Source organism: Theobroma umbraticum, unplaced genomic scaffold (assembly GCF_002168275.2).
Source record: "Theobroma umbraticum cultivar Fairchild unplaced genomic scaffold, ASM216827v3 scaffold_228.0, whole genome shotgun sequence".
In the NCBI taxonomy this organism is placed as follows: domain Eukaryota; kingdom Viridiplantae; phylum Streptophyta; class Magnoliopsida; order Malvales; family Malvaceae; genus Theobroma; species Theobroma umbraticum.
In genome coordinates, this window is record NW_018397274.1 from 44,302 (window position 1) to 69,110 (window position 24,809).

Consider the following 24,809-nt stretch of genomic DNA (forward strand, 5'->3'; position numbering starts at 1 on the left):
TATATATATATATCATGTCATTGAATTAGTCTGGTTGTAAAATTGTTGGCTGCAAGTTGTAGTTTGCTGAGTGATCATTAAATTCTTCAATAAGAAAGATAAGCAGAGCTACCCATCAATCATTTACTTCATCATTCTATAGAGTTACCCATCCATCATTTCCTTCATTATAGTATTCGTATGTTAGAGGTTTGAATTTGACGATAATTTGTTCCATATTTTCTTTTGCCTTTTTCGTTAATAAGAAGAGATTAGGATAGAATATGCTATCCAATTTGGCTCACTAACTGTTTCTTTCTGGTTGATCAAATGCAGTTCCCATGGAAATATGTTCTTTTATAGTTTTTCCATTTTTCCATTAGTGATAACTTTAGGCTACATTTGCCTAGTAATAAGGGTTTTGTTGGTGCCTCATTGAGTACAAAAGCTCTATTGGCAAGGGATGCTCTAGTATGCTAAAGCATTTCCAATAGTGCAAGCTCTCAAAAGACTCTTGATCTCTAGTATGCTAAGGCATTGCCAAGTACGTTTTCTCAGTTTCCATGGTCTTAAAAGATTTGTGTTTCTTAAAAATTTATTCTTTAGGTCAAGGAAGGTTCAAATTAAGAGGCCAAGAACCTTTAGAGAGCATGCACTTATGCCACATCATTTTGGTTAAGAAAATGGTTATTCCAATTGATAAGAACATTACCAAGTTTATTTTGCTCCCACCATCTCCTAATTTTCTTGCCTCATTACATTAGGTCCACTGATGAATTTATTGATGATGAGCATGTCCATTTGTTTATTGAAATTGCAGGGGAAGTCAGTATCTTCACAAAGCTTCGAAATCTCAATGCAGGCATCTAGAGTCACTGCTCTATTTTGGAGATCTAAGAAGTCTGTGAAGTCTCAACCTTTAGATTCTTCATTGGGGGATTTCACTTTGATCGGGTCAGGAACAGAGGTGTTCTTATCTGACAATCTTGTAGAAACTAAATAAGTCGGAATTTTCTTTACGTAGTAGCATCAAGCAGCTGGTACTGCAGCTAAAGTCAACTTATTATTTCTAACTTCAGGAAGCTACAGGGAACCAGGCAAGAGCGAAGAAGATATCAGTCTCTATTATTTCGTCAATCATGGAGGTTTCACCACATGAATGGGATGCGTGCACTCTGGACGCTACAGGTCCTGAGAAGTTTAATCCATTTCTTACTCATGGTTTCCTTTCAAGTTTGGAGGAAACAGGTTGTGCAGTGAAGGTTAAGGATCATAGCTCAGTAAATGCTTAATAAGTTCTTTGTCAATTTTTACTATAATGCTTTTTGACCATCATATTGGAATGCAGGCCCTGTCTTTTGTTTTAATTTAGGCTCATTAATTTTCTTCTTCATTTCCAATTGTGAATGCAATTCGAAATGAGGTTACTGTCTGACCTATCTGCATCGCACCATGTTTATTTGGAAACTGTGTGATATCTGTATAAGATAACTGAGCAAGTTCAAGTTGAAGTTCAAGTTGAATTGGTTATTTACGTGAAGGAAAATAAATGTCATTGTTTATGTCAAGTAACTAATTAAAGTGAAGAAAAAAAAATTCTTTATCTATATGGGTATGCCATGAATCAGTTCAGCAAGTTCATACCTGCTAGTATCCTGTTCATATTTGAGTTATGAGTTAATACTGCATTTAAACATGCATTCAGGCCATTTCCTACTCCCCCATTGACCCACACAATGATTTAATAACTCTTTTGAAGTACACTGCTGTTCTTGCAGTTATTCATTTTAAAGTAATGGTGTGTGCATTACTGGGGATTGCATGAGCTATATTTTGTCTTCCTTGTTGTTGGCCCGTTTATCCTGCATTGTAACTGTCACAAGGAATTATTGTTTTATATGTGAGAAATATGCAGCTCGTCTCTGTTACCTTTAGTTAAATAATTGAGACACATAAGCTCAAACTCCATATTTTTTAAAGTTTTTATGTAAAAATTTTCAGGAAACAGGATGGATGCCAAGCCATGTCGTTGTTAACGATGAATCTGAAGATATTTTAGGTGTCGTTCCACTCTATCTTAAAAGGTTTAGCATCTATTATGCTGTCCGTATTGAACATGCTAATGCAGTTTCTATACTATATTTCTTAAAATTTTTTGTTTACCTACTTCATTGGTTGGCCATTTTCTCATCTTTTTTAATTTGGATTTGCAGCCATTCCTACGGTGAATTTGTTTTTGATCATTCTTGGGCAGATGCCTACTATAGTTTTGGATCAAGATATTACCCAAAGTTCCAATGTTGTGTGCCTTTCACTCCAGTGACTGGGCCTAGGATTTTAATCCGCAATACTTCATTCAAAGATCAAGTTTTTGACATTATAGTCTCTGCTCTGAAGGATCTGACAGCCAAGGTAGTGGAGGAATCGCATCATTCTTTTGTTGAGTGCATTGCTTATCACAAGTTTGCATGCCAAACCATATTCAATTATTTGTTTTGCTCATAAAGCATTTTGTGTTGTTTCTCACATGCATGAGATACTCAAGGATAATTGGTAAAAGATTGAGCCTTTCGTCTTTCTTTCCTCTTATTTGAGGTACATTGATGGATTTATATATTTTCAGTTCTGCATTAACCAAATCATATTTATACCAGAATCTAATTATCTGGTTTTAATAAAAAAAATTCAGATTTATCAATTTTCTTGCAAATCATGAACTTTGCAATGGGCCAACATTTTCTAAATGTGTACTCAGGTACAAATTTTTGTCAAACATGCCAGAGAAATTATTCTGGAGTTCTAGCGGGCCTGGTTAGTTAAAAGTTGGTCTTGTTAATGTGATAGGAATCAATGTGACCATTCTAGTTCTAAGAAACACCATCATTGTCATTGTGCTATTCCAAATTTTGATATTAGATTGGAAATGTTGAAGGAGAGCTCTAAAGTAAAAATGGTTAGGAGATATTATGTCAGTTTGCTGAAGCTGCAGATTGCCTTAAATATTGAAAAACTACCTTACAGTTCCTGAGAACTCAAAGATTCAATGCAACTACCCGCTTCCATTGGCAGATGGCCTTTGCCTAGACCCACCCACAGGATATAAGAATAGAGGAAAAATATTTGAAACAAGCAGTTAAATGGTATTAATGAATGCGGCATAATAGGAAAATTATAGGAGGGAGAGATCTGCATGAACAAGACAACCAAGACTGTCTAAAGCAATGCAGAGCACCATGACAACTGTTTATGGCACAGTTTAATTAAATATTAAACCATATTGCAATATGAGGCCTCCAAATTCAACCCTTTTCTTTTTGCTCTTTCTTTTGCACTATGTGAGTTATTTTTTACTTGCAACCCCAAGAATAAAGAGCTTGTTTTTAAATTCCAATATGCTACCCCCTTAATGCAATTTAATCTCTTTTGACAGTCTCAAGTTTCCTCTCTGCACATTACCTTTCCATCTGAAACCGAGTGGCACAAATTGAAGGATAAAGGATTCTTACAAAGGATTGGAATGCAGTACCACTGGAAGAATCGCAACTATAAAAGGTGAGTGCTGACTGAACTGTTTCTTAGTTATGATAAAATGTCCTTCTGTAGTTAAGTACACAGCTGCAATCTATATCAATTGTTTTTTTTTTTTCTATATTTGACTGAATGTTGAAATCTTGGCATGAATCATCACTGGTGTAATTGGCTGATTTCCATATGTTCTCATAAATAAAAACACATCAATCAAAGAAAGAAATGAAAGAAATCAAACTTTCATCTGCCATGTTTCCTAAGAGATAGACAAATAACAGTTAGAACTTGACATTCCATCATAGAAATGAAAGTAGTTAAATAAGTATTGAACAAAGCAATATGTTATAGAAAAGGCTGCATCAAGAGAAGACATGAGAAATAAAGATAATCAATGGAGGAAAATTCCTGTGATATGGTATTTGTTGTGTTCGTTTATTATGTCAAGTTGCAGCTTTTTTTGTTATTTAGTAACTAATATCTTGTGTTCTAGTTCACAGAAATATTTCTTTTGTTTCATGTTTATGTATAATTATAAATATACTATAAATTTTGTCTTTGCACTGCAGTTTTGATGAGTTCCTAATGGATATGAAGCAAAGTAAAAGGAAAAATATCCGTCAAGAGCGCAAGAAGGTCTGTATCTTTTCCAAATAGTTTAACTTAATAACTATGTACTTAAATCTTGAATCGCAAACTTTGACATTTTGCATGAAATCTTCGTCAGTTGATATGAATAGGAGCATTTAGAACTCATTAAGACTTTACCAAGATTCACATTATGTTAGTAGTTTTTAACTAGTACATTTTTACATACTTCAAATATTTATCAAGCTAGAATATGCATAAAACCCGATACTTTGCATATGATGGTGTTGACACTGATGATTGCATCCATGTTTTGTGCTCCCCTTATTGCTTGAATGAATCCCTTCTAGTGTTATAAATTTTAGTCTCTAGCTGTAACTGAATTTGCTGTTATGGCAATTGCATTTTGGGGTACACCACATAGACCAATTGTGAAAGCTTTAAGTGACTTAATATTTTTATCAAGGTACGTAAATTCTATCTGGTATGGATAGCAGCTAGAAAACATGAAAATGATATTTGCATAGAAATGTATTTTTTCCAAATCAGCAAAACTCTTTTAATAAAATATTGCAGTTTCAATGTCATAGAATGAAGTCAGATTGTAGGTGCATCTGTTTGCTGCTTTCTATTTGCCTGTAATGAGGAGGTTCTCTATCTGTTTCAAAAACATATGGTAACATGCTCAGATAGTTGCTTCATTGAAGGACATCCTTTTTGCTTATTTTCTTTTATCTTAGTAAACTTTTCTATTTGCAGATTTCTGCACAGAACTTGACTATGAAACGGCTTAGAGGTTATGAAATAAAGGTAGATGTCATTAATTCAACCGACCGATATTTCCAAACATATATGCTAATATTTAACTATTTCTTCAATTATGCATGTGATATTCCCTTGAGCATGTTCTATAGTTTTGCTGATCCTTTCCATGTGGATCAATGACAAATGTTACTCACTTTGCAAAAGAAAACTGGCGCTTATACTTTTAAATTTGCATCGCTTGGTTAAAAAGTAGGTTCTCTGTATCTATATGTCAATGCATGTGTTGAATGGCATTTTCTTGCAGATCATCCAATTTAATTTCTTTTATGTGCATGACCATGTGTACTTACACACAAGTGTTTGTACATACATATTATTTACATAGGCTTGAATTAATGGGTTCTGTTTTGTGTTTACCCTTTCAAGCAGTATGAATTTAATCCAAGTAATGATTAATTTGTTCTTTTTTGAGCTGTTATATTGAATAAATTGTTGCTGCAACATAATGGGACTTTAAATATTCACTGCTTTCACTACAATTATACGGCAGGCAACAGTTGGTTGTATTACTTTTATTTTTTATGGCTGTCTTGGCAGGCCAGTCACTGGGATTCCTTTTACAAGTTCTACAGAAATACTGCTGATAACAAGTCTGATCCTAATCTTAAACCTTCTTTTGGCATTTCACAGAAATTTAAGTAACTTTATATAATGTTGATGAACATATCTTAGATTTCTTTCTGTTATCCTGTTCTATGAGCTGCCTGAAGTGTACTGTCAATTTTATAGGTGGGGTAGTCCTTATCTAACAAGAGATTTTTTTCACGAGATGGGATCAAAGATGGGAGATCAGGTGTTACTTGTAGTTGCTGAAGAAGGGGATGAAGTTGTGGCAGGAGCTCTAAATCTCATTGGAGGAAATACTTTATTTGGACGTTTATGGGGATGTCACCCTCAAGTCCACTATCCGAGCTTGCATTTTGAAGCCTGTTATTATCAGGTTCAGATCTACATGTTTAAGAAAAAAGAGAAAAAAAAAAAACAAACCTGAAAAAGTTAGTATAAAAAATGGTTCTTTTATTAGGGTTCAATTTCCTAAAACATTATACATTAAGTACAATCTGGAACTATGTTAAACCAAAAGCAGACTCTTTAACTAAAAACCATGAACTGCAATTTTAGAATTACACTCCGTGAAAAATTTAATTGTTCAACTAGCTTCTTATCATCCTGCATCATTCTCACCTTGTTGGAGAAAATTTGACACCAAGTTTTGAAATATTCAACTAGAAGGTTCTGGCAAGATTCAGAAGAATGTAACTTTCAACTATGAATTTCTCTTGTCGCACAACCATTTTCGGTAAAACAACTTGTGCATCTCACTCTTGAAATAACAAAGTCAATAGGAAAATTTTCATTAATAGCCATAGGTGATTTCCAGAACTGGAAGAATAAAATCAACATAAGGATCTTCACTAGGCAACTCTTCAATAAACTCCTCTTTTGCTTTGACCATCACCAACTCAGACTGTAAATTTTCAAGTTCAACCCCTATGTTCTCAACCTTTAGAATCCGAAAAATGGGTTGTATGTCTTGCTTCTCAACCTTGTTTTTACAATGGCATTTGGCTTTTCTTTCTCAAAGGATACGAACAACTGGTTGTACCATAGCAGTTGCTTTTTCTTCCTCATGGCATGATTATAGATTTATGCATTGTTTTGCCGCTGCAGGCAATTGAAGCTGCTATTGAATTGAATCTGAGCTCAGTAGAGGCAGGAGCCCAGGGTGAGCATAAGATTCAGCGAGGTTATATGCCCGTGACAACTTATAGCTGTCATTACCTTATGGATGAAGGTTTCAGGAAGGCCATAGAGGACTTTCTGGTGCGAGAATCATGTCAGGTACATATACATACAATGATACCTTGAAATAATTTCTTAGCATGTTATATATATATGAAAATCAAAATGGTAACTTACTCCTTCAAACAGGACCCTTGTCTAGAAAGAACTTCCATGTAATTTATCCATCCTGGAATTTTCACAGTTCAAAGTAATTCATCTTTTGCAATCCATCCACAACTCTTTCTCTCTCTGAAGCTTTGTTTCAAGAATAGCCAATTACTTGCATTACTTCTTGGAAGCTCTAGCTTTTTTTTACAGTTGCTAGTGGTAACTTGATGTTTGTAAATTCGAACCCTTCATTTGCAGGTTAGGCTGGTTATGAAACTCTTAAACGATTCTGGTCCCTTTAAGGAGGGTACACACTAAACGAGGTGCTGCTTTTTGTAGAGGAAGCAGCAAATACATTGGTGTTTTCCAGTAAAAAAAGTAAATTGGTGATAACTGTAATTCGCGAAATGCTTTTTTCTTTCTGTCGTGCTTTTACACGTAAGTTGAACCATGTAACCACTTGAGAGCCTTTGTACGTAATCACAGAAGCAGCATTATATCACAAATGGAGAATAGGGAAAAAGAAGTTGCAATTATATGAAGGTATTTGGAACAAATCAGGGTCAGCAGTAACCTATGCAACTCGAAATCAGCTCTAATGTATCTTTTCTGGAATTTAAACTGCTTATGTAGGATAATGTAAACTGGAAATCAGCTCTAATGCATCAAGACTATTGTTCCAATTAACTGTTATGGTGTCTGAGTTTTGGGATTCTTTGCCTCATTAGAATCACCCATTATTCCCGGTGGGTAATCAGCAACTTGACTTGGCCTTGAGCTCCCAAGTTTTCTACTACCTCGCGCGTTAGCCTATCTATAGTAAGAGGTCGTTTCTTGCTCGTTAGCGCAGATTGGTTATACCCCTCAAACTCAAATAAATATCTAAAAATTTAGTTATTTAGTATCTCCATATCATTTGTATTTTAAACCTATGTGTTTACTCACTAACTGATTGATTATTCAAATAAAATTAAATCCTTTTTGTTCAAAAAGGCTTATTCAAAGGATGATCAAATATTGAGGACTTGGATTTGCAATCTTTGTTAAAATTCCATTTTCCTCAGACCGAATTAAGAGATGGTTTACTACCACTACTTTAAAGGGCACCAAGTAACAGAACCAAATCAGATGAATGGAAAAAAATAAAACTATGTTATTCGGAATCATACACATCAGAAATGAATAGCAGTTATTTTCTTTCTCTATGCCATGAAGACCTCAGGAATCAAATCCAATAGGATTTCTATCATAATGCTTTTCTCTGTTCTATTATCCTCCAAAGAAAACCAAAAAATAAAATTTATCTATAATCCTCCAAAATTTCTGCAACGTACAGCAATTCCCTGCCTGCTGAACCTATCTGTACAATTTGAGCCAAAATAAAGATCAAAATTGGATGACTATGACAAAAGCCCTGTAAGAACTAAAGATCTCAAAACTTTAAGAATGAATGATGATTGAGGATAAAAAAGAATTTCAATCCTTCCCTAAATTAATCCCTCAAAACTCCATCACTGTCGAGCTGAGGTTGAGCAAAGGCTCCAATGCACTAGGAGCAAACTTCCGAGCAAAGAGATAACACGCAGATGTTTGCTCCTCATTATATGAACAAAGTGTCCCATTTTTCCTTATGGCTTGTATAAAACCCTCCGTGATATTAGCTCCCCCATGCATTGCTGGATGAGGACCCCCCATTGACCAGTCAACCCAAGTCACACTCCGGTTTGCATTCAAAGATCCATGGAACATGTTCAGGAAAGTTGGAATGTAATGCTCATCTGGATAGCAAGCAGGCCTACAATACTTCCTGAAAAGGGTGTAGTATTTGGTGTCTGAAATAATGTAAATGGCAACCGAACGGTGCATCTCAAACCATTGAGATCCTTTTCGCCATTGATAGAGCTTAATGTCAGGAAGCATCTTGCGGCTGTAGCGGCCACGTCCATAGCGGGAGGGATCATCATATGACTCAACAAAACTGTAGGCAGAACCAATGAGATACTTGTAGACAGTTGGGAAGTTATAGACTGGGATGCAGCTCTCAGAAAGAAGAACAAATCGCTCATTTGAGAAGTCAAGCAGTGCATTTGCCAGAAGGCGCCTCTCTGCATCGGCCAGCAAAACAGTCCCCCATTCCACATTCTAAAAAGAAGAAAAATGGTTCATGAAATAAAGGAAACATACTTTGATCGGAAATGGCAGACTAAATGTGAAAAAATAGAGTACTGAAGATGAGGGAATGTAATTTCGAAATAAAATTCATGTGCAATGTTGATTTACCTGTCCTAGTTCATTGCATCTTTTGCATTCATTTGTGTGTTTACTGAATATTTACAACAATGTTTGCCATTGATTTGTTATGACACATAAAACAGATTTTCCCACCTCTCTCTCTCCTGTCTCCCCTCTCCCCCTCTCTCTAAAGTACTAGCTAACCCAAAAACAGGACTTACTTCTGAGCAAGGTTATGGCACAAATAGAAAGAATAAAACACAATACAGGTGGACAGGTTAGGAGGCAACAGGATCATATGTCAGTGCAGGCAATGATCCAGAGCAATGTTATTGACACCTTCCTTGATGATCTGGGAGCAATAAAAATTATACCACTGTGATGCCACCAACTTGACCAGTCGGAAAAACTCCATCATTCTGCATGTTCTTACTGTTTTCTTTCTTTCCCATCACCATGGCTAAGGAAATTAAGGAAGGGGTGCTTGGGCAGTGAGGCTTGATCAATGAGAGGATCAGGAATGGAATAAAATTGAGCTAAGAAGTGGATTTAAGATGAAAAAGAGAATGGAAGGAGAAAAAGGAGAAAAGGAGAGTGAAGATTGACCAAAAACCATGAAATGGCAATGAAACTCCAGGAAAATTTAGCCCACCCAATTTGATATGGTGGTCTGAACTACCCAATAGGTAAGGTCCCATGTCAACTTATATATAACTACAGGCAGCAATGAAATTTCTTCCCCCTATATTATTATGTTTTGTAAGGACTGAAAATGATTTTTCTTGCTTTACAACATAGATTTAAAGGTTTTGATAGACTTTGTATATGAAGCTTCAAACTTGGCACTATCCTGAGATCTGCCACTCTTAGGAAAAGTGGTGGAAGAGAGACAGACTCATCGTTTGGACAGATCTAAACATGTTTAAAACAGATTCCACAACAGACCTCAGCATCCAAACTCTTAAAACGACTTTTGAGGATATTATTTGTAAGAAGAATTAATAAGCTAAGACAAGAGTCAACATCTAAGTGAACAATCAGGTCCAGGTGCATCTAATAATAAAAAGAAAGTAAAAATTTAAAAACTTGGAAATTGAAAATATAAGAATGGCACATGGAATACTTATGTCCAGAATTTAAACACCTTACAGAATCTGTGAATAGCTAAATAATTCATAAGGCTCATCCAACCTTTATTACGCATGAGATTGTCATCATTGTTCACAGTTTAACAACAATCAAGAAAGAATTAAAAAAAAAAACACTCAAGAAAGCATTATAATTTCCCAACTGTATGATTCACAAGCAATAAGAACTGAATCTGAATCTCACATCCCCTTCTCCTCCTTGACCCTCACTGTTGTCTAACAATTTTGACCTGTCTCTGCCAGGTAAATAATATAACAGCCAACTTGTATCCAAGTAGATTGGTAAAAGGCAAGGCAAGGCACGCAAAGTCCTCAGGGCATATTCATTAATTTTGGGTATGAATCAGTTGTTTCCTTAAGTTTCAAAGAAGCAGAGCTAGAGCTTTATAACAGGAATTTAAGCATCTGTCTGTCATGATGTAATACAATCAACATAAACAACCTCAAACCTGGTTTCCATAAACAAGTTTTCTAAAAGTTGTGAACTAATCTTGCAGTAGTGAAAAATGAAGAAGGAAATGACAAATGAAAAGGGGACAAGGCGTGAATAGCGGGTACCTGACTAGGGATCTGTCTTCCATAGAAAGGAGAGTGAGAGGAGACATTGAGGTGATAGGCAGGAGGTGTGTGCAGATAAATGGAGAAATACTTTTCATGGCCCTTGAAAAACCTCTCCCACAAAGGCAGCAAAGGCAAAGGCCCTCTGGTCAGAAACATGAAGGCCACCTTTGGCACCCTAGGAAATGGGAATTCATTTCTGTAAGGTGCCATGGAAGCCCTCCAAAATAACTCCTCATCCGACATTTTATGGCTCAAATTGGTTGGATGAAGGAAGGCATCCATGCTGAAGCAATCCACTTTCGGGCTGCAATTGGCTTTGGTGGTGCCGCTGGACACACGAAACGAAGTGGCTGTGGAAGTAGAAAACAGCTGCGCCTGCGCTTGGGAAGAGAAATAGGTGTTTATGTGAGAGCTGGTGGCTAAGCCAATGATAATCCCAGCCACGAAAACCACCAAAAATGAGAGAACTTGCACGAGTTTCAGCAAACCCATGTGCCTCTCTCCATCTTCTCCCCTGCCTCTGGGCATAATTCTTTCTGCTTTTTTTTTTTCTTGAATGAATGAATTGCGGAAATTCCAAAATGCTTTGCTTCTTTTCTTTTTTCGCCACTCACCTCTGGAATCTATTCATTCAATTCATATACAATGGAGATTCCAAAATCTCCTTTCCTTTGTCTTTCCAGATCCAGAATAAAAATATTATTCTACTTGTGCAATTGTATAAATAAAGCAAACAAAACAACGAATTCGCACTTGATGTCGATCGGATTTGGTACCAATAACAAAAGGGAACAAAGAGAAATACTGATGAATTTGATTAGGATGGAAACTGGTATGGTTGATGATTTGATTTGAAAATGATTTTTTTTTTTTTTTGATGATCTGAGAAGAGAATCCCAATCGGAGTCGACCATTAAAGCTTTAAATAATGTAAAAATAATACCAGTAGATATGTATATATATTTATAGTCATATGTTCCGTCTGGATTTAATTCATTTTATAGTAATATTAATTACAACAAAGTATGAATAAATCATTCATTTCAATTTTCAATTTTTGTTGAACAGTTAACAAACAGTTGAAGAAGATGGCGACGTGGAATGTTATTGCATAAATTAATTGGGCTCCAGCCCATCGGGTCCTAGTCAATCCAAAGTGCGTGATTAATAGAAATATAAACACGCCTCCTGCTGAAAAGGGCTGCCAAGCCCATACTGTTGATAAAAGCTATGTCAAATTACAAGCCCAATAAGAATATTAGGCCCACCTTTTGAATAATTTTTAAGGTAATAGTAAACAAAAATATTAATTATTTTTTATATTCTATATATATAACTATTATTAATTAATATTTTTAAAAAGGACTTTAGTTTGTAATTTTATTTCAAAACTCATATACAAATCTGCATAACCTAAAATTTTATAGATGGCGGACTTTGTTTTTTACAATAGGGGAAAAAGGGTCGGTTGAGAAAGAAACACCTATCAATATGGTTTCGGTGACAAGTACCAAAGAATGATGCAAAATCTCTTCCATGGCGAGTGGCGACCCGTGCCAGCGTTGAAATGTAATACCTGTCAAAAGTAGCCTATTTAATTAATTATATAAAAGAATTAGTAACAACTAAGTTATAGTCTATATTAATTAATAAAAATAACATAAGTCCAACTTTTTATAAGTACGGATATGACCTTTGGGTTTATAAACAAAATAGAAGAAGGGCTCTTAAAGCAAATAAAGTATTTTAGTTAATGTTAGTTATATTATATCACATTATTTACCATGTTTAAGAGAAAAGTAGATAAAGGAGGTTAACATAACTTTAATTATCACGTTTAAGAGAAAGGTAGATAGAGGAAGTTAAAAGACAGTTTTCATTATCATGTTAAAGAAAAACAATAAAAAAAAAGAAGATTATTTGAGAGAAACTAATAAAAGAAGAAGAAGGCAAAAAAAGGGAAAATCTATTCAAAAAAGCAATGATTTAGGTATAATCAGGTTTTAACTTATGAAAATTGTATTTTTGTATAAATCGAAAAAAAATCCGTAAGTTTAGTTTACATTTCTTTCACTTTCATTCAAATTCAATACTATTTCAATAACTTTTCGAGGGCATGATTGAGTACCAACGGAAAATTCTTGAAAATATCTTTTTAATGGTCTTTGTAACATCTCATTTGGCTTTGTGATTAGAAAGATATGAATTTATAAAGTTGAATGGAAAGCTATTTTTAATAGTTTTGATGACCCAAATTTGAGTCACTAAAACTTCACATTCCAAAAATGTTTGAGTCATTTTTTTAGGGCTTTTGGTGTATGAAATATTATGTTTAATTTGGTGTCCATAGCTCAATTCGGGGCTTTCTGTGTTAAAAAAACTGAAGGTTCGAAGTTAGCAACTTGAATATAAAAATCCAAAAATCTGGGTAAGTTTGTGATAATTTTTAAATTTTTGGTTTCTATAATTGGGAATTTTGCAATCTTTTTCATCAAACTAATTTTAATGTTATACTATGACATGAATATTTCAATTTTATTTTAATTTTATGACTACCAACAATTCGAGTTAAGAGTTATAAGTGCTCGAAGTAAGTCAGATGATCATGAAAATTTGAAATTTTAAAATTTATAAAAATTTATTTTTAATTATTTTAAAAATTATTCTTGACATATATTCGATTTATTTTGATAGAAACTTCAGAAATTTAAACTATTTGAATTTTAGTTAATTTTTTTATGAGTAAATATTTACTTGAAAAATTATTTTTGAACTGATAGATTTCAAAAAAGTTGTTAACAATATTCAAGAGTCAAGATTTAATTAGCATTTGATGTTTTCTATCAAGCCTTATACTTGTTACTGATTTCAACTTATGAGTTTTTAAGTTTTGAATGTTTTATGTATTTATAAATTATTAATAAAAATCAATTTTTATTTTTAATCAAAATTAGTTTTGATTAGCGAAAAAGAGGTTACATCCTAAATGCCTTAAAATAACTAGTAAGAAATCATGATTCGTTTTGATAAGTTAACAGTATTTGTTACAAACTTTGAGTGTTTTAAATTAATAGGTTTCAAGAGGATTTTGATTCTTTGTCTTTTGGTTTTGATTTAGCAAATCAAATAAATAACTGATATCTTTTCAATGTTTCTACACCTTTAAAATAGTAATTTTTGTACTTGTATATGATATTTTGTCTTATGGTTTGTTAAATCAAGTGAGCATGCTAATATATGTAAGTAAATGTGATCTTTATTCTGAATTTTGAAATATGATTTCGATTTTGTTCTAAAACATGATTTTTATTAATGTATGCATATATGACAATCTTTGTAAATATTTAGTTTGAAACAATTTTGTTTTTGATATACATGAGATATGTTTTGAGAAAGTTAATACATTATTTTGTGAAATTTAGATAAGCTAAAAATATATGTTTTCGTTTTGTCCCTTAGTATGACTATACTCTAACCTTGCCAAAGAGGGTTAAATGTTGACCATATTGACATGTATTTTGTAATTAGAGATCGATCTCCCAACCACACCATCGGTTACAGAATAGTGATATTTGTGATATCCGTTCAATGCAACCAATGGTTGCTTCTGATATACTTTTAACCCATGCCACTGGAGTTAATTGTGGTTCGAATTCAAATCTGTGCCACTAGAGTTAATTGTGGTTTTGATTATGACTTATGCTATAAGTATTAAATGTGGTCATAGCATGTTATAGAAGACCAATAAAATCTAAAATTAGTGTGAAATTATGTTTTGTTCTATTATTTGAAAGTTTCAAAATTTTGTTAGCTATGTTATCTGAAATGGAATTATATTGACTTTTATTATTTGAAAGTAAAATTTTGAAATATATGATTCTGAATGAGATTACCCAAAATTCTATTTTGATACTTGTTGTAATGAGCGGGTCTGGGAACCCGACCACTTGACGTGGGAAAACACTTAGGTTGGGAGTCATCACCAATTTTTTTTGTATAGGTGTGATTGGCCACCTATTTAATCAATTCTAGTCGACGAAGTCCTAAATTAATTTTAGATCCGTCGAAAGAATGCAAAATTGGTCTACGATTTTCTTTAGAGTCAAGTTCGGAAATGCGGTTACGCATAGGGAAGGATTAACAGGTTCGTGGCGCCCGCTCCACGAATGGTACCATTTAATCTCATGTTATCCTATTGAAACTTAAACCATTGATGTTTCCTTAATCTATGTTTATTAGTTAATCTTTTATTATATTAGTAGATTAATTTTTTTTATTCCCTCTTGCATATGCACATGATGCAATTGCAAAATGATGGCATGATTTATTAATTTTAAATAATGAGAATAACAACCTTGTATCGAAAATCGTTCGTAGACCACTCCAACGCTTTGGTGAGGTCTCGACGTTTTCCTCACCTAGGGATATTCCCAAAAAAACTCGTCTCTACAAGTCCTTCGAGGAAATCCCATCCTCGGAGTTCCCGTCTCATTAACAAAATATACTTGGCGTGCTATAACAAAATGAAATTATGATGTCTACATGAGCACGCTTAAATATGGTTTAGTTAATTTATAATTTATGGAACAATGTATTTAATAATTTAGGGTAATTTACTACCTTATTTATTTATTTATTTATTTGTATATATCTTTTTTGAAAACATGCTACTTAAGTCACTAGCCTTTAATTAATACTACAAGTTAATATATTTTATTCAACTATACATTTCGTATTTAATAAATAAATAATTATTTATTTAATATTTAAATTTTAATTTAATTAATTTTATTTAGTGATAGTTGTTTAAGCTAATTAACTAACTATATCAATCTAGATTTAAATATAACATATATAAATTTATTTCTTTTCATATAAAAATGATTATTTGAGTTAATAAGTATTAGAGTACAAAGTTCGGATTTATCCCGATGCTTTGGTGAAAATCCTTCTTGAACTCTGTACCTAAAAAATTCACCCGAAAGAGGTAACTCTTTGCCCCTTTTTGGGTGGAATTCTATCATCGGATTACTCAAAATAACTATTCTATTTTTTATAATTTTTATATTTGTATCATGTATTTTTTTACATTTATTATATTTACAAGTATCTAAATAAATTTATACCATAAGTGTCCCCCCTTTTTTTCTGCGTATAGGACCTATTTCCATTTATGACAAGTATATTTTATTCTTAGTTATCTAGATTATCCTTATGAGCATATTTTATGTAGACATTTTTCCTTCGTTTTACGTATATATATATATATATCATTTTATCTAAGTTTATGTACCTCTAATAAATATTCCTCTAAATCTAAGTTCTTTTTAATTTAGTTAATTATTTTAAAAATATTTTTACCATTTTTTACTATTATTTTCACCTTTGTGTTTTCTGCTTACACTAATTTCCATGTTCAAAAATATCATCTAAAAATTTTAGGATATTATGCTAAAATATGTTAACTTCATTCTATATCCTCAAATAACACATTTAATCCAATCATCTCAAGACCCAATAAATCTATAAGGAAACAAGTATGATTTTTTACCTAACTTGGGCTTAGATCGTCGCCCGAGTGGAACGTTACAGCCCATCGAACCTCCTCTACCAAATGCACCGTGGGAAGCCAAAGGAACGATTTTTACTCCTTTGGAACAGCATCGTTTTTAGCTTTTTCTACACTAGGATATGACTTTCTACCTTCCCCTTTCTTTTTCCTTTTGCTTTTGTAGTTTATACCGCTCTTTCTCTAAAAAGGCTCCATTTTCCTGCTCTCTCATCAGCTCTCTCTCATATATCACCGGCGGTAATTAAACTTCAAACCTTTCCTCTCCAACCGACAGCAACCAATTCCTTTTTTCTCTTCACAGATGGATGACTCTAACCCAAGCCTTTGCTCTTTAACCAAAGGCAAATAACCCTTTTTTTTTCTCTTTATTCGGTGACAAGTAACCAAAGTTCACTTTCCCTTTTTAATCTATCCAAACGCCCTCCAAAAACAAAACCTCCAAATCTCCACACACTGTGAGAGAAAAAAAAAAAGAAAACCCATTTTCCCTTTCCCCGGATTTCTTCCTATTTTTGGTAACTTTTCATCATTTTTTTTTTGCTCTTTTTTGCTTTGTGGATGTTGGCTACTAGTTGCTAGGTTTTTTCAGAATTTTTCTCTAAAAGTTTTTGCTACTGCTACAATGGGGTTTTTATACCCATTTTCAGTCCTAGGGGTGTAGCGTGACTACCTTTGCCAGATGCAATTTTTCTGTGTCTGGCAAGGTGCTCTTGTGCTTGGCAGGGTGTGGACGCACCCTGCCACATGTCAGCTAGCCTTTTTTTTCTCTTTTATTTTATTTTATTATTACCCTCAGTCTCTAGAACATTATAATGCTTAATTAATAGATAAAATAATAAATAATATCAATAATGAAAAAAAGTTTAATGTCTACAATACTTATATGCGTATTAATAGTTTTGACTTAAATGTTTTGAGCATGCTTAATTTGGCTGATGAGATATCAATTACTTGCTAAATGATTGTAGTCATTCCATTAATTCTCATCAGTTTACAAATTTCAACATCTTTGCATGTTTAGGAGTTAGACTTGCTTGGCAAGAGTTTTGGTTAGCAAGATTAGCATATGCCCTTAGATGAATATAAATTTAATTGGAATATTCAAGTTTTAGCTTTGTTAAGTATATGTTAGCTAGATGAGAAATTTGTATCTTTGGGAGAATTATATTTTAATATTATATTTGGAGACTTGAGATTTTATAAAGTGTAAATTTTGAAGAGAGTTTGAAAATAGTATATTTGTTTGGCATGATATTTGTTGCCTTACAAGTTTATAGGATTTGTTTCATAAGTACGAGATGTCTGTTAAGTCCTAAAACCTTGGTTTGGGGCGTGACAAATTAGCTTGAAGTTTAACGCAAAAAAAGAAAGTAACATGGGAATCACATGAATCTAGTGATTTTTTTTTCTCTTCTGCAACGGAAGACAACACAACAGATAACAAATCTACTTTTGACAAAAAAATTTAGCAAATACTAGTATTAAATGCAAAGAGCTTAAGATTCAATTAATTAGAATAAGGAAAGAGAGAGAAATATGTGGAGTTTGTTATGGGCATGGCGAAGTTGTTGGCTTCATTCTCCTGGTGGGAGACAGCCATATAGGATTGATGTATTGGTGTAGTAATTAATATCAACCAAAAACAATACTAAAAGTATTTCTATCTAGGTAGAACACTAGAAAGGAATAGAATTAAAGCCAAGAAAAAATGGATAATACAAAAGAGTTCGAAAGGGTGGTATATGATCATGAATACTATGAGAGTAAACAAGGTGATCGGTCAGCAGAATTCTCAGATAATAAGGCAATTGGGACAATGAAAAAGCCATTGCTTTTCCAAAACAAGATTAATAGCACCTTTCAGATTGCCATTGTTGGTGCAAATGCCTGCCCCATTCAGAGCTTTGATTATGAGTAAGTCTAAATAAATAAGCTATTTTCTTTTCTTTTAAATTAATGTTTTCTTGTGTTTTTCTTGTATCATTGTTCTATCATTTTAGACTTATTAAAGCACAACAATTATATTTGATTCAGTTTAGAAGAAAATTGCTAAAATGTAACGCAAAAAATAAAGCTTCTAATGACATGTTCTGTTTTCTTTTGAAAATTGTATTTTCCCATAATGCCTAGTCTAAGGTGACATTACAAAACGACTATGAATCTTGTTTTTGTTTAAAAAGTTACTATGAGAAAGCTAAAGAGCCCAAGCAAAGCCTTTGATTGAATTTAATGACCCCATTAGTTGATGTTTGCCTTTTGTTCTGCTAACAAAACCCTTAAACATGCATACAGGGACACCATAATCAATTGACAACTAAAGGGAGATGAGTCGAAAAGCCACATCTCCCATTTATTTTTTCTATTTTGAGAAATGAAACTTTATATATGCTAGAATGATCTCTGACCACCATTAAACACAACCAACTCTCTAAAATTCCCATGTTGTATAGTCTTCATGGCATTTAGCACTATATGTCATTCATTTGTTCTTTAAAGTTAGCATCACACTATTTTAACTAGGCCTTAATTGGGTTTATGCCTTTTTTTTTTCAGGGTCATAGAGAATAATCTTTTTAAGCAGGATTGGAGGTTTGGAGCTAAGGTTGAAATATTCGAGTATGTCGTTCTTAAGTGGACTTTAGAATTCCTGATTGTATTGGGAATAGGGCTTGTTGCCTTTTGCAATAACCTTGTAGTTGATAACATAGTTAGTTTCAAAATTTTGCTCACCAACAATCTCATGATGAAAGAGAAGTAAGTTTAACCATCACTTTATAAAACTATCTTGTTTTCCTAGCCTTATCACATTATTTCTCATTTAATTTAATTGTCTTTATTATCATGTTAAATTTGCATATGTTTGGCTCTTGTTTGGTTGCAACTTGCCACTAATATAATTGTATGATTCTCCAACAATTTGTGAGATAGTTTGGAATACTAGCTTCAAGTTCATTTTTTTTTTAATTTTGGATTTGAACTACTTGTTTTTCATTGAAATTTCATAAATTGTTAAGGCTTCACTACCTTTCTTGTGTACCTAAAACATTTTCCTTATGGTCCACCCCGCATTCAATGGAGCTATGTTATTCAATTAAGGTGTTATATCAATCAGCACAAACATTGTGTTAGTGCAAAGGACATGATATAATGAATATACATTAGCCATAGTACTTTGTTTGGAGGTAGTGCCTGCAACATTTGACACTGAAATGCTTCAGTTTATTAACTTGTATCACTGTGTTGGGACTTTAGTTTTCTAGATGGAGCTATACTCTTAGACTGATTAATGTTACTAAAAAACATGTAAGATCGGCACTTGAAATTTAATTGTTTTTCACATAATGATTTAGCAGGTGACCATAACAATTATCAAATTGACAATGCTTATTTTTAGAAATAGCTTCCTATGCTTTGATAATTCTAGCATTATGAGACTTGTTAGACTTAGGAGTAATTATAAATTAGGACAAAGATGAAAGTGACGAAAAGGAATCTGAAGATGCGATGGAAACTGATCAAGGGAGTGAAGATGGGGAAGCACTTGATGATGAAGCATTTGATGGGGTTACAAATTTTGAAGGAATTGATGATATGAGTGACTGATGGGATAATTGTGGCTGTTTTGGTGTCATTTTGTTGGAAGCTTGTAGAATGATCTGTCAGGTTTCGAAAGAAAAACCAAAGCAATGAGTTTCACGGACGATGACATTGTTTCTCATTGGAAGATATATCCCATACAACTTATTCTGAAGACTAAATAAGAAGATACCTCAGATTTGGTTTCTGACAAGATGAAAGTAATTGGAGTTTAATGCGTATGCCCGGAAACATAGATACATGTAAGAGATTGATACAAGTTGTAGGTACTGTTGTTATTCCTAGATTCCACAGCACTAATTTGTGAAAGGTTATCATACAGTGGGAGGTATCATGCTTTTCATTGTTTAGTTAGAATACTTGATTTATTTTATTTTCCTTTTTCAAACAAATAACCCAAAATCCTTTGTCATTCAATTTTAGTGTCTCTTAAATTTTATATATAAAAAAGGAGTAATTATAAATCATTGTCATTCCAATGCAGATATTTTCATGTATTTGCAGCATATACTGGTTACAACATGGTTTTGGCTATTGATATTGTCACCCTATGTGCTTACGTTGCTCCTGCAACTGCAAGCTCTAGCATACCTAAGGTGAAAGCATACCCAATAAATGCAACAATGATTGTTTAAACAGTTTTATGATATTGATCTATACCTAGTAGATTTTTGGTTCCATGTTTGGAGTTGTGGCTGGATTTGTGGTTGGCAAAGAAGGGCCTAAGGTATACATTGGTGCTTGCATAGCCTATTTACTTGGGCAAGGGGGTTCTTGTAAATACCATTTGACTTGGAATGGCATAGATACTTTAAAAATGATCAAGATTGACCAGATTTAATCACCTGTGGTGCTGTTGCTAGTGTAGCAGTTTTTTATGCCTTAGTTGGTAAGGTACTCTTTGCACTGGAAGTAGCAGCATCATGGTAACTCTAAGCTCCGTGCCATCCCTTCTTAGTTAGCATAGTTATAAAATGAAAATATACAACCAGGTGCAACAACCACATGGTTTTTTATTTAATTATTTATTTTCGTTTATTGCCATCTTCTCTCAATCATCTAACTTAGCATTAAAGTAAAACTAAAAGAAATACAATTGAGTGGAAGTTGAAAATATTGAAAAAACTTAGTTACTATATATTAGATTGTTTCTAAAACCTCTAAGGTGGTTCGAAAGCCATGCCAAACTTATCAAGGCAGTATGATCATTCATAAAAATTGGGATAAGTATTTTAACTTTTATATGCATCTCAAAAAGACTTTATGCTATATGTAGTTGGGATTTTGCTATATTGATGTCAGTTTAGTGCTTCCATATCATCAAGGACTTTAAGGCTCTCTTATGGTGTTCTACCTTGAAACAAATTCCTCTTCTCTTATGAAATTACTAAGGTGGCGGAGTGTCTTATGTTAGTGGACATATTTTACAACAGCTATTGTAATGGTGGTGTTAAGAGGTTTCATAGATTTTTGCTAGGGTGGAAAATGTGGTCTGTTTGGGCAAGGAAGATTGATCATGTTTGATGTCAATTCCTCAAATCCTAATTACGGTGTCCCTGATCTAGTTGCAATTATATTCCTTGGGATCATAGCAGGAGTTCTTGGAAGCCAATATAGTTATTTTGTGGACAAGGTCCTCCGTACTTACAGCATTATCAACAAGCATGTTTAAGCTCCTTGCAACAAAACTGTTAATTACTTGAATATTTTATAAGACACAGATATAAGACTATCATCATTTATAAGAAAATTAACATGCATGTTGCACAAATTTGTTCTCAAGGTTCTGTTTAGTCCAAAATATTTTCTTTTAAAATAAGAACAACAAGTTGTTGCTACCTTGACTAGTGGATCTTTCATTTTGTAAAGTTGCTCTTTATGATTGTTTACAGTTAATTGCAGGAAAGGTCCATCATTTACAATTTTACTTATCATTAGAGTTTCACTTTTAACCTTTTATTGTTCATATGGTCTACCATGGCTTTCACAATGTATTCCTTGTCCTGCTCACCGACCAGAGTAGTGCCCACCATAAATGGTTCCAAAACTATAAGAATTTCCAAAGCCTACCAACTCGGTACAATGACCTTGCCTTCCTCTTTCTCAACACAAATGATGATGCTATTCGCAACCTACTAAGCAGCGAAACTGAAAAGGAATTTCATCTCTCCACCCTTTCCCTTTTCTTTGTTGTAATTTACTGCCTTGGAATTATCACTTATGGCATTGTTGTTCCTTGTTGCCTCTTCATTCATATAATACTTGTGGGAGCCTTTTATGGTCGACTTACTAAGACCTTACTTGGTCCTTTTTATGAATCTTGATGTGGGCTTTTTTACCTTCTTTGGAGCTACTTCCTTCCTTGGTGGCACCATGAGAATGATCGTTTCTCTTTTTGCCATAGTTCAATAGCTTATTAATGTTGCCGTTGGTCATGTTAGTGCCCCTTATATCAAAAATTGTTGCTAATAGCTTTAATAAGGGTGTTTATGACAAGATTGTGAATATGAAAAGATTACCTTATTTGGAGGCTTATATAGAACCATACATGAGAAACTAGGTTGTTGGTGATGTTATCTTTGGTCCATTAGTGACATTTTTTAGAGTTGAAACAGTGGAGAATATAGTGCACGTATTGAAAATAATAAGGCATAATAGATTCTCTGTGATTGATGAGCCACCTTAATATAGTGCCCATTGGGCCTAGCTTATATTTAGTTTATCTATTACTTAAAAGTAGAAGTTGGGTTAAATAGAATTTCGTAAAAAGCTCTTAAAAAAAAGTAACTTCTTTTTTAAAAAATAAAATCTAAAAAAAAAGCTCTAATTAGGAGCTTTTTCTTCTTATTTTTTTTTAAAAAAAACATGCCAACTTATTAGGAAAACTATTTTTTTCCAAAAAGATCTTCTCTCTCAGAATAACTCCCTCTCTCTCTCCCTATCATCTCCCTCTCCTCTCTCCCTTTTTGCAAATCATCATTTTAAGAATTTTTTTTTGTTCTTACAAAAATTAAGAAAAAAAAGATTCAAAATTTAAAACTACATTCAGATATTATTTCTTTTTTTTCTTTTTATTTTTTTTATTTTATTTTCTATCCTTTTTTTAGACTTTGAAAACTCTCTTTATTAGTTGATATTTTTCAGTTTATTGTTTGATATGACAATTATGTAATGTTTATTTATTCTTAACTTCTTTATGGTGCATATAATATTTCATGATTATGATTGAAATAATTAATTAAATAGGTCAATGGTTGTTAAGATAAATTAGATAAAATTTGAGATAATATTTGTTGATTATGATTGTTGAGATAATATTGTTCATGGCAATGAACTTTGTTGGTAAGAACATCAATAGCTAAACCTGATTTTTCTGAATTATTACTATTACTCTAGACTTCTCTTCTTTTTTTATGAGTTCTCCTACATTTTAATAGTTGGCTCACTGCTTTTTTCCATCTCTCATTTTTTTTATTTGATTCAAATTTTCTTTTGATATTATTTATTTATTGTTATTCAATAAAAAATTATTTATGAGTTATGTGTTACTTATAAATTATTTGTTGAACTCTTTTTTTATAATTTTTTATTAATTATAAACTTTATGTTATATAAAAATCCTTTCAAAATTTTTTATTTTGAATAAAGAAATTCTGATTAATAAAAAATTATTTATTAAATATCCTTTATAGTAATTTTAATTAAAGTTAGAGTTTATATAAGTTATTTTACCAAAAAAATTATTTATAAAAAAGAACTTATAAAAAGTAAATTTATCAAATAATTTTAATTTAATTTTAAAAGTTATTATTTTTTATAAGAGCTTTATAATAGCTTTTAAGTTAAAAAAAAACTAAATCAAGCATGCTCTTAGATGCTTCAAAGTTGTTTAGGCTTGTTTTGAGGTCTCATCTACTCGTGTTACTTAAAGGAAAGAAGTTTAACATGCAGAGAGTGATAAAGGATCATAAAACATGGGGAGTTTCAAAGCGCATGATTTTGCAAATGCAGGATAGGGAAGGGGATCAAATTGGAGGATTTGCACATCACATATGAGGAGATGGAGATGTTTGTTGATCTCCATCCTATTACCAATACATCCCCATACACAGTCGTGAAAACAATGTCACTAGCTAAAGCTGCTCCTCTTCCAGAAACTTGGCCTTAGGCACTCGTGTGTTACCAAAGAAACCAAGGGTATGTGTGTGATTCAAGTTGTTGTAATTATATCCGATGGATAAGAAGATAAGGTGCTTTATGAGTCATCTTGCATATGAATGCTAATACAAAATTTTAGTCCCGGAGATTTGTTGAGATGAATGTAGTAAAAAAAACAATCTTATGCAATTTACATAGGCCTCCAATCGTTGGGATTTCATGCTGGAGCACATATTGGAACTCCATCCCCACAAGTAGCACGAGCAAGCAAGCCAGTATATCCATTTAGGGGCTTTTTTCAATTGCAGTTGTATTATTCAGCAATTGGTATTATAGATGTGTGAGGATGTTCTTCCAAAGCCAATAAATGAAACTTTGGTCCAACTGATCATTTTAATATGAGCATGGACCATTTTTCTTTTTTCATCTTTATAGTTGAAAAAAAAATCTAGAATATGGATTTCAATTGATTCCTATTACAATACGTATGATCAACCTTGGACAATTTGATGCATTAGTTGACTTAGTCATTAAGAATTGTAATGTTTCAATAATTTATTTATACATGACATTGATTTTGCTACCATAAAAGTTCTCTCCCTGTTGAAAAAGTTTGAATGAATCAGCAGAAGCAAACACAGTCGAAAAATCAAAGTCCGTATGCAAGAAAAGAAAAAGGAAAAGGGTTTAAACTTGTGTACATAATAAACACAAGTTGAAGGATACTACTT

The 24,809-nt window shown here is 32.9% G+C and overlaps 2 protein-coding genes, 1 long non-coding RNA gene and 1 pseudogene across 6 annotated transcripts in view; 3 read left to right on the forward strand and 1 right to left on the reverse strand.

Annotated features, from left to right (window-relative positions):
- The window catches only part of LOC110427266 (acyl-CoA), a 7,967-nt gene extending 470 nt beyond the window's left edge, over window positions 1-7,497 (forward strand). The window contains exons 2-12 of one of the 4 annotated variants that reach the window (XM_021442750.1): window positions 800-946; window positions 1,059-1,241; window positions 1,981-2,063; window positions 2,193-2,391; window positions 3,410-3,531; window positions 4,074-4,140; window positions 4,852-4,902; window positions 5,455-5,507; window positions 5,647-5,857; window positions 6,589-6,759; window positions 7,069-7,497. In XM_021442750.1, the coding sequence (XP_021298425.1) occupies window positions 800-946; window positions 1,059-1,241; window positions 1,981-2,063; window positions 2,193-2,391; window positions 3,410-3,531; window positions 4,074-4,140; window positions 4,852-4,902; window positions 5,455-5,507; window positions 5,647-5,857; window positions 6,589-6,759; window positions 7,069-7,128 (1,347 nt within the window). In that variant the 3' untranslated portion in view covers window positions 7,129-7,497. Of the gene's footprint in view, window positions 1-798; window positions 947-1,058; window positions 1,242-1,980; window positions 2,064-2,192; window positions 2,392-3,409; window positions 3,532-4,073; window positions 4,141-4,851; window positions 4,903-5,454; window positions 5,508-5,646; window positions 5,858-6,588; window positions 6,760-7,068 lie in introns of those variants that run through there. The other 3 variants (XM_021442752.1, XM_021442753.2, XM_021442751.2) reach the window with 3 other exon arrangements.
- Window positions 7,498-7,963: 466 nt separating this feature from the next.
- On the reverse strand, window positions 7,964-11,694 carry LOC110427130 (Core-2/I-branching beta-1,6-N-acetylglucosaminyltransferase family protein). The gene is made up of 2 exons (XM_021442553.2): window positions 10,749-11,694; window positions 7,964-8,952 (listed from the first exon to the last, which is right to left on the reverse strand). The coding sequence occupies exons 1-2, from the start codon at window positions 11,277-11,279 to the stop codon at window positions 8,311-8,313; spliced, it is 1,173 nt and encodes a 390-aa protein (XP_021298228.1). The 5' UTR covers window positions 11,280-11,694; the 3' UTR covers window positions 7,964-8,310.
- A 4,523-nt stretch (window positions 11,695-16,217) lies between these two features.
- LOC110427246 (uncharacterized) lies at window positions 16,218-19,165 on the forward strand. The gene is made up of 2 exons (XR_016352041.1): window positions 16,218-18,237; window positions 18,877-19,165. It is a non-coding gene; the product is annotated as an uncharacterized LOC110427246 (long non-coding RNA).
- A 2,678-nt stretch (window positions 19,166-21,843) lies between these two features.
- LOC110427298 (chloride channel protein CLC-c pseudogene) lies at window positions 21,844-22,951 on the forward strand (annotated as a pseudogene).
- The last annotated feature ends 1,858 nt before the right edge of the window (window positions 22,952-24,809 follow it).

Excerpts from the sequence above, each read along its gene's own strand:
- LOC110427130 (XM_021442553.2), bottom strand. The coding sequence starts at position 11,279 with ATGCCCAGAGGCAGGGGAGAAGATGGAGAGAGGCACATGGGTTTGCTG. Across the intron at positions 8,953-10,748 it reads GAAGACAGATCCCTAGTCAG|AATGTGGAATGGGGGACTGT; the intron begins GTACCCGCTATT and ends TCTTCTTTTTAG.